A 9,449-nucleotide genomic window follows, 5' to 3' on the forward strand; every position below is an offset into this window, starting at 1 on the left:
AAACTACATTTCGAACTTCAAGATCTCGACGAATGGTATTCGGTAAAGATTTCGAATAAGCATAAATCAATGCAAATTGTCGAAGTCGATCTCGACATGGTATAGGGTATCGAGATCGAATTCCCATTCGAATTTTTACAGAATCGCATCCCCCAGATCTCGACTTCTCTGGAGCGTCTCAATCTTATGAGGGCGATTTCGGCTTGAGTGGCTTGCGTCAAATGTGCGACCATCAGTAGTAGTGTACTACTACCCATGCTAGGTTTGTCATCTGTCCGGGCTAGGTGGACGCTGGCGTAAGGCACTATGATGATGGACTCTGTTACTAGGTACACCGGGCTATAAATTCTGACACACTGCTTACTACAACTCCTTTTTGAGAGAAGGATTGTCTCCTCTCGAGACTTTGGAACATAGCTTCCCGTTGGGACGTTTACCATTCCTCTTCAGGGCTTGGCGTTTGGCACAGGCCCACAACCTGAGCTGGCTCTTCAACAGGGCCGGATTAAGACCTTGTCGTCAGAGAACCGAGTATTATAATTAACCTAAATTATATATCCCATGTTAAAATATTGTTTATAATTGCTGTAATTTATGTTATTCACCAATTTACAAACGATCCAATCAGGCCCGTCTTAAGACCTTTTGTGGCCCTGGGCTAAATTATTTCTTAAGACCTTTGCGATCCCCAACGGTCAGCCTTTGTATGTACGTTGTCTAAATTCAACTATCCACTAACCAACCAAAACTTTTAATTTAAAAGTATAACATAGGCCTACTGGAAATAAGATTTTTACTGACAGTGACTCGCTGTTAGGTTTTAGATATTGTACTTACCGTATGATACACGATGTGGCTATGAGTCAAATTACTTTAGACGTAACTAAAAGATACATAATATTAAATGAGCATAAATAATATTTAACCAACTAAACCCTTATCCCCAAAACTGGCTGTAGCCCTTTTAGCCCATGCCTGGATAGACGGGCCTGGATCCAATTAACGCAAGGTGTACCTATAATTATCGCCTTTTGGGTCAAAATGTGACTTAAAGGGGCTCCAAAGTTCGGTGGCAAAAAAAAAGAAAATTGAGCATGCTTTTCATTCCCCTAAATCCCTCACTCGGCCTTGGCAGAGGCGGGCAGAGTCAACCGTAAATTTCGCACTTTACTGACTTTACACACATTTTGCCACTGAACTTTGGAGCCCCTTTAACTATCTGGTTTTGGTGTCTACGATAGCGACATCTGTTGAAAAAAGAGCCACTTGATGTCGAGCCGACACTTGCTTTAAGGCCCGAAAACGGTTTTTTAGTGATTTGAAACTAGGTTCACACTTATGGCCGAAATCGATTTGAAGAGCTTTGAAACCTTTTTAGACGTATCGCGTATGTGTGAACGTGACTATAGGTGAATCGTATTCGTATTACCGAGCGTATTAGCCTCGGTATTAGCTCGTCATATTCTCGGGCGTATTACAATCGATTATCATTTGGTTGGCTCGAATTTTTTTTTCGATTGTAACGTGTGGGACAGTTCAGTCCTCACGTCTTTGATTAAACAGGGCGAGATATGTGTAACGGCCACGCCAACGGGGGATACGTGGAAACAAGGGTGGGGATACCAGTGGCGGAAGTATGCCGACCACCCGTTGGGGGATTGGTGGTCGGCCTCACACGGCCATCCACAAACTATGCCTCCCGGACGCTTGGGATTACAGGAGTGAGCCACTATACTCCCGGCGTTGGCTCGAATTTGGAACTTTGAAAAGTGAGGTTTGAATCTCAAGCAGATGGAAAATAAAGTGAGCCATTTTTCAGGGTGGGAAATAAGGAACTTTTTAAAGTGAACCAGTGAGTGGCAGTGACCATCGACTTAGCCTTCGACCCCGTGCCCTGAAATACCTTAGCTAATCCATAATATGTATCCGTAAACCAAGTTGAATTAAAGGCCACACTGGCCTTCGAATTGTTACAATTTCCGGTGCGAAATTATGACATAGGGAATGAAATGTCACCTGCTACTCGATCTTCGGGCTGGATTTTTCAAACACCAGTGGGACCCTTTTATTAAGTGGGCTAGTGAACCACTGACCCCTCAACTGACCACCTTCGATTTATTTTTTAAACTGACCTAGACAATTTTTAACTGGTCATTTGCCTAGTCACACTGCCTTTTCTATAATATTCGAACAGCTAGATTGGTTTTGGTTGCGAATAGATGAATCAAGTAACCTTGTACAAGTGTGTAGCCGAACAAGAATCACGGAATCGAACAAGAATCACGGAATCAAATAAGAATCAAAGAATCAAGAGTGGAATCACGGAATATTAAGGAATCATGGTGGAATCACGGAATATTAAGGAATCATGGAATCTGGCTAGAATCTAGAATCTTAGCAGAATCAAGAATCTTGATTCCAGATTCCTTGATTCGGAATCTCGTACACGATTCCTCGCAATGACGGACCCCTCGGATTCGACAGATGGTTCGCAAAAACCATAGAAATCTCATAGGTAACTAGAATGCTGCCGCCTACGGCCGAGCTTGAAGCCAGTTCATTTTGAACCTTCAGCCAATGAGAGGCCGTAGAGTGGTTCCGCCAAGGAGGATAATAATCCTTCTTGATTCTGCTACTATAGTGGGAGATGGGTGACGTCATTCTCTCTGGTGCCATTAAACTCTTGGCAGAACCAGCCTTGGAAATAAGGTTTTTTTTTACTGGTCCTTATGACCAGTGACCCCCTAGCATATGAACTATTAAACTGGTCCTTATGACCAGTGACCCCCTAACTTATGAATTATTAAACTGGTCTTATATAAAATGTGCCAATGTCATTTATATGCCTTAAAAAACATATACTACATGTTTAGAAGTTAGATTATGTTGGTAACATTAACTTTGCACGAATTCAAAATAGTTAACTTTATTTTACGAGTACCACCAGAATAGTACAATATAGTACTATCTCACTTAAGACTACTACCAGAGCCTAGAAGACCCTCGTAATTTACCGTATTACCTCTCTTTCTCTAGGCCCCGTAACTCCAGAGTCCCCGGCCCGGGGGGGGGGGGGGAACGCGAGACTAGAGGATTGAGGGTTTGAGGCCAGAGGGGGGTTAGACAGTTCGACTCGTTCAAGGGATGCGAGCGAAGGGACTCTACATAAAACCTAGACGTGCGGCCCCGGCGGTAGTAAGAGGATTCGGGAAATCCAAATTGATATAAACCTTTAATTAATCTAATATTATTTGGAATTATTAAACTGGTCACCTTCTGTTTTTTTTGATATTATTTCGAATTAATAAACTGGACACGGTGACCAGTGACCCACCAAATTTTGAATAAATAAACTGGTCTGAACAATTAATTAATTGGTCTTTGACCACCTGACCACCGTTATTTCCAAGGCTGGGCAGAACCACTCTTTGAGCTCTGATTGGCTGAGATCTGGCTATCGTCTGCCACGGCGTTGGGTCCATTTGCCAGTTACACGGCAGCATTCTAGTTACCTATGAGATTTCTATGGCAAAAACCGACGTATTTGGTATTCTCCAAATACCTAAAAAAAAAACTATTCGCACAGCCCTACTAGGTGTTAGACTTTTTGGAATTAACGATTAACTCACGATTCCTTGATTCCGAATCTTGTACGCTTTTTTCTTAAGTGGCGGACCCCTCGATTCATTTCATACTACTGATTCATGCTGTTACTTTTAATTTGTTGGTTTGGTGTCTAAGGTCCTATGCGGACACCATAAGCTTGTTTTATCTTTTACTGTGCAGACGATACTTTTCTCTGTTTTCTATTGTTAAATTAAGCCTAAGCTAAGTGTATTAAAATAGACTACAGTTGATAGTGATAAGTTATCTGCTAAATGAATCTATGAAAATAATTTTTTTATCAACTTCAATTTGTAGGAGGTTATCTATAAGTCTGTGAAGAATTGTCAGTATATGTGAAGTGAAGTCATGAAGTTCAGAACTTGAGCAAGGGTATTGAATGTTTGACATACATTTCTGATTCTATGTAACCATAGAAACTCGATTGTCTGTTTTAGTTACCATGGGTGTCTCTCAAACTAAAGTATCAAGCAGTCAACCCCGTTATGAGCCTGTTGTCGTTACATTTAACTATGGCTCAATTAACGGAGGTGGACATGATCGCTATGAAGGTGATGCGCCTTCGTATGAAGCATTAGTTGTTGGAACTTCATTAGGAGGTAAAATGTCAGCAGTTAGAAGATTCTTCTGCCTTCTTACAACTTTTGATCTATGTTTCACTCTTCTCATCTGGTTCATGGCTGCTATGGTAATATATCGCTAATAAGCAGACCTCAACTGTTATATACGTATTATATTTATATCTATCACCATAGCTTGCTAGTGCTTCAGTTAGAGATGCCTTTAAAAAAGAAGTGTTGATGTATTCTATTGGAAGCTCACTTTTTGATGTTGTGGTAATGAAATTGATTAAATATACGTTGAACTACTTAGCCTCTATTTGATTGATATTTTTATTCAGATGGTATCTGTTATCAGATTCACTTTAATAATCCTTGCCTATGCTCTGTTCCGGCTGGCTCATTGGTGGGTTGTTGCTGTAAGTAGAACTGTTATTATAAAATGAAATAATTCAATTTTGTGACAGTCAAATTATTTTAGTTTACAACAGCTGGTAGTGGAGCTTTTTTAATCGCTAAAATTTTCTTGTTTGATGTGAGTATTATTTTTTATTGGTTTTACTACAAAACTTCTGCGAGTGTATCTGTTTATGTAATAGATTTTGAGAAAACAATAACTAATGGTAGATTTGTTTGAGATGCTTCAAATTTTAACTATAGATCAGTGGATAAATCTCAGTTTTCTGTATGGAGTGTGGTTTTTTTCCTTAAGTTTTTAAAATTAAAGGGGTTTCAATTATCTTGGTTCATAATGGTATATCATTTAAAAAAAATTAATAAATGGAATAAAATCTGAAGCTTTTAGACATGTATGAGTTATATGAAAAGAAACCGATTCCAAATTTTAGAATTATTTCAAATTTATTTTAAAGAGATATATTTATAATAAAACCAAAATAACTGTAATATACCAAAAATTGCAATAATTAAATAAGAATTGATTTTTTTATAATTTAAATCAGGTGGCAATAAAGTCATGAAAGTTTTTTAAACTAAATGGTATACTTGCGATTTTGAAAGTTGATGCTTTCTCTCTAAATGTATTTTTGGTCTATAGGCTTCGTCATAAGTAACCTAATAACAATAAGTATGCCACTTCCTATTGCTTTAATGCTAATTTTCTAACCGAACCTTTCTTCGGCACTGATACTCTGTTCAAGCTGAGACTTGGACTCTCGACTTTACGTTTGGGATGACTACGATTTGATAAAAATTTAAGCCTAATATCTGAGAGCACATTCTGAAGTTGCGAGGGGCTTTGGCTTTGTTTAGAAGTCCGCATGCGAATCATGTGTGATAAATAAAAACATGAGTTCATGGTGCGGAGAAAAACTTTTTTAATTTTTATCATTTTAGCCTAATAATCCGCCTATCTATTGGAAACCCAATATTTCGGCTTAGCGGAAGTCTCGCATATTTTAAACACTAGAGGGCTCTGTGCCAAGAAAACATCTTGATTAGGCAATAACTATGAAAATCAGTTTGGTTGTAAATCTCGTTAATTGTCATACTTATCATTATTATGTTACTTATGGCTTCGTGCATAGTTCAAATTTTGGTCATAAGTATTGCGGCCTACCCACTGATTTTTGAATTGAAAATATGGAAGATGTCTCCTCCTTCAAAATTCTCTGTGAAACAACTGAAAGTTCAACCGAAAAACCTAGAAATTCAAAAGTCGTCTGCTATTTCTTAACATATTTAGTTGACGATTATTAAGGCAGATGGCGCTATATTTCCTAAGCATACTCGCTTCGCCCAATTGACGACTTTTAAAATTCATTTTGCGCGTGAAAATACCTCTACATGTTATGGTCAAAAAAGCACGCAAAGAAGGCTGTGTGCCCAAGACATGTACCTGTAGTGTCGCGCGCTAAAACGTCATTTCAAAATCCGTCAATTGTTATATGAAAGACTAAAATACATTCTAGTTTATCATAATATTATTATAATAATAAATAAAAATATATTTTTCCCAGTGGTTGCACGCGAATCAATACGTTTCGATTGTCTTATTTCTCTGTTCCTTTGTAATATCTTGGGGAGAAGCCTGGTTTCTTGACTTCCGAGTTGTGCCTTATGAAGATAAAGCTTCATTACTTTTAGGTATGAAATAAAATTTTTATTACACAATTGATAAAGTTTGAAGGCTTGCCTACTGATGGATGAGTGATAAGGGTTTTGAGGATCTGAAGATAGGGTATTGGTGTCTGAGTCTGACCTTCAGTTATCTTATAGGAATAGTCAGGCTTATAATTTAGTGTAAAAGTAGTTGAAAGATTATTAAAGATTCTGAATTGTAAAATAATATTTTTAATCTACACTTAACTACGTAAATTCTAAGTAGTCTTAAATTATTTTAAAAGAAAATGTCCAAGGTTCTTTTTAGCTTCAGAAAGTTCATTGGTATTTTTTCAAAATTTAAGTTTTTTATTGACAATCTTTATAAAATTTTGTGAAATATGACTGATTAGCCAGGCAAGTTAATGAAGGGACTGCGCATATACCGAATGCACCTGTATCTAGTCCAGAGCCACCAGAAGAAGAATGCTTTTACTCACCACAAGGTTGGTTATTTCTCTAAACCTTCACTATAAATTTAATAAATTTGATCTGGAAATTTTCTAGGTTCTGAAAACAATAGTGATGATGAAGATTATAAACCACCCAATTATCCTCTTAGAGAAAATTCTCCTGTTACCTTAACTAATGAGGTTTGTTTAAAATGTTTAATGCTCCAAATCTAAGTTAAATTAAATATTTTATATTAATTATAGGAATTGGAGTACAAAATTCAAGGTGAAATGGCTTTGGAGAATGCTCTAACAATACTAGCCTCTGATAATTGGCGAACTGAGAAGGTTGATGGTAATGACATAGTACAAAGTAAAGTTATCCCAGTCTATGGTAAAGTCTTCAAATTTGTAGTTCGTATCTATTTTTTATAATATTTCAATTAAAAACTCTCTTTGTAATTAATTACTTCTTACGTAGGGCATTATTAATTTATCGTGTTGTATGTTAATGGAAGAGTTATTTAGGAATTATCAATCAATATGCTCCTGGAATCCCACTGTTAAGAAAATGAAAGTAAGTAATAATTTCTATTGCTTATTGATTATTTTAATAATATAAGTTTGCTTTCAATTTAGTTACTTCAACAAATTGACGATATGACAGATGTTATGTATATTATAGCTGCCGAAGGTGGTGGTGGAATAGTTAAGAGCAGGTATTCATGGTCTCTTTTATTTTTGACTTTGTTGAAAACATAACCCAATGCCAATGCGTGTATTGTGTATTGGACAATGCTACAGAAGAAATAATAATACATTAAATAATTAATGTACCAATTTTAATTAACTCTTAACTATAGATGTTGATATGTGTGTATGTCAGATGGTCAATTAAGTAATTATTAATACCTTAATTGAAAATCTTTGAAGTTAAGAGTGCTATCCAAACAAGCATTTTGTTTTAGTGTGTTCTGTAAATGAAAAGAACAGTTAAAATGTTCCTTACCAATTTTTGTTTCAATTCAGGGATTTTGTGAATGTGAGATTTTGTCAGAAAAGGGAAGACACTCATATATTAGCGTTGATCAGTGCAACCCATGATACAATGCCGCCTCAAAAGCCATATGTCCGAGGTGAACAGGGTCCAAGTGCACACGTCCTCACTCCGTTATCCCACAGCCCCAGCCAGTGCCAAATGCAGTGGTTGCTAAATACAAATCTAAAGGTAAATATTTGTTAATCACAAGAAGCTGTTTAAAATACTGAATGGAGCTTTCCATAAACAGTACTTCTTATGTGTTAAGATTTTTTTGTCACTAGCTATAGCTTATTATAAAGATTAAAGTGCACATTGAATTTGCTAGGAACCTCTTATTTTAAAGGACACTAGAAAATTGAGCATAATTTGCACATTGTACATTGATTGGGGAAGTAATACACACCGTAATTTTTTTGCTATGATTTGGTGTACACATGCGCAATTAACATGAAAATCATGCTCTATTAAAATTGCCTCAAGCCAACGCATGGCGCTTGTGTCATTTTTACATCCTTTAGAGTTTCCTCATGTGAGATATATAGTAATATAATAAATAATATATGAATAAATTCTATTCTATGCAAATAACCTAATAAACACATGACCTAATGCATTTTTATCCGAAAAATTGATATTTATTTTTCAATTTCAGGGTTGGATTCCTCAGTACCTTATTGATCAATCTATTTCTAAAGTTATGTTAGATTACGTAACTGCCCTTAGAAGTTATACTTCAAATTTAGAGCAAATTACGTGATTCTTAATAACTTTGTTAAGCCTGTAAATTTTAGCTAAGTTTTTTAAAATTAAACAATGTTCAGTTGTTTAAATTTTTATACCACACAGTTGACATTACTTTCTATTTCTGAAATTATTTAATTTTTGAATTATCTCTTAACTTCTTTGTATGCAAATGGGTATTTTGACTATTTTTGACTGATAATGATATCCCAATGCTTCGCTTTTTAAATTTTATTTTATATTTTAAAATAATTTTTTGTACCATATTTGTACGTTTTTTATAGATACAATGTGTGATATTTAGATGTAAATACTTATCTGCAAATTCTGGCTTAATTATGCCATTTAATAAAAAAAAATTTTGGTTAACCCCAAATAATATAATTTGGTTTTTCTAATCTCATTCATTTAAAAATTCAAGTAGCTCTTCATTTATTATCTGTACCTCATTGTGGTAGCAGATTCGACCAATCATATACTGGCCTCCTAAAAGCCTCTACAACATTCTTCCAAAATATTTAGTGAAACATTGTTTCACAGGGAATATGCAATAGGTCTTCAAAAAAACATCTTCAAGGAAATTGCTTAGTAGTAAAATTATAATAAATTATTATAAATTGTAATAATAATAATCAGCTAGGCTAATACCCAAGGCACCACCTTAGGCCTAAGTCATCAAGCAACTCACTGTTTCAAAGCCATTAATTCAGGTGGCGGGGTTACAATGCGTAGGAGGGTGTTGGCAAGCCCAAGCACATAGATATAGAAAGTCTAAAGGGGGGGACGAGTTATTACACAAGCAGATGAAATCGCGAGCGTAGCGAGCGCGAAATTTTTCGTTAGCAGTAAGTTCAATAACGCATATTTAAAGTACTGGCTAGACTTGGGACGAGTGACAATGACATTTCCGCATGTGTATCAAACGAAGTTTTTTAATACATTTGCGTGAAAATTATAATATTAATGATC

At 35.9% G+C, this 9,449-nt stretch overlaps 1 protein-coding gene across 1 annotated transcript; it reads left to right on the forward strand.

Annotated features, from left to right (window-relative positions):
• Window positions 1-3,809: 3,809 nt before the first annotated feature.
• Start1 (Steroidogenic acute regulatory protein-like) lies at window positions 3,810-8,776 on the forward strand. The gene is made up of 13 exons (XM_090162757.1): window positions 3,810-3,996; window positions 4,062-4,312; window positions 4,380-4,460; window positions 4,526-4,603; window positions 4,666-4,719; window positions 6,164-6,290; window positions 6,659-6,751; window positions 6,813-6,898; window positions 6,962-7,111; window positions 7,179-7,274; window positions 7,337-7,416; window positions 7,727-7,925; window positions 8,392-8,776. The coding sequence occupies exons 2-13, from the start codon at window positions 4,067-4,069 to the stop codon at window positions 8,494-8,496; spliced, it is 1,395 nt and encodes a 464-aa protein (XP_090018883.1). The 5' UTR covers window positions 3,810-3,996; window positions 4,062-4,066; the 3' UTR covers window positions 8,497-8,776.
• The last annotated feature ends 673 nt before the right edge of the window (window positions 8,777-9,449 follow it).

This window comes from Leiobunum rupestre, chromosome 11 (genome assembly GCF_980474605.1).
Source record: "Leiobunum rupestre chromosome 11, qqLeiRupe1.1.hap1, whole genome shotgun sequence".
NCBI classification, from domain to species: domain Eukaryota; kingdom Metazoa; phylum Arthropoda; class Arachnida; order Opiliones; family Sclerosomatidae; genus Leiobunum; species Leiobunum rupestre.

Bases quoted from the DNA above. Each gene is read 5' to 3' on its own strand.
- Start1 (XM_090162757.1), top strand. From the start codon at position 4,067: ATGGGTGTCTCTCAAACTAAAGTATCAAGCAGTCAACCCCGTTATGAG. The intron at 4,604-4,665 runs GTAAGTAGAACT...AAATTATTTTAG, and splicing joins CTCATTGGTGGGTTGTTGCT to TTTACAACAGCTGGTAGTGG. The intron at 7,926-8,391 runs GTAAATATTTGT...TTTCAATTTCAG, and splicing joins TGCTAAATACAAATCTAAAG to GGTTGGATTCCTCAGTACCT.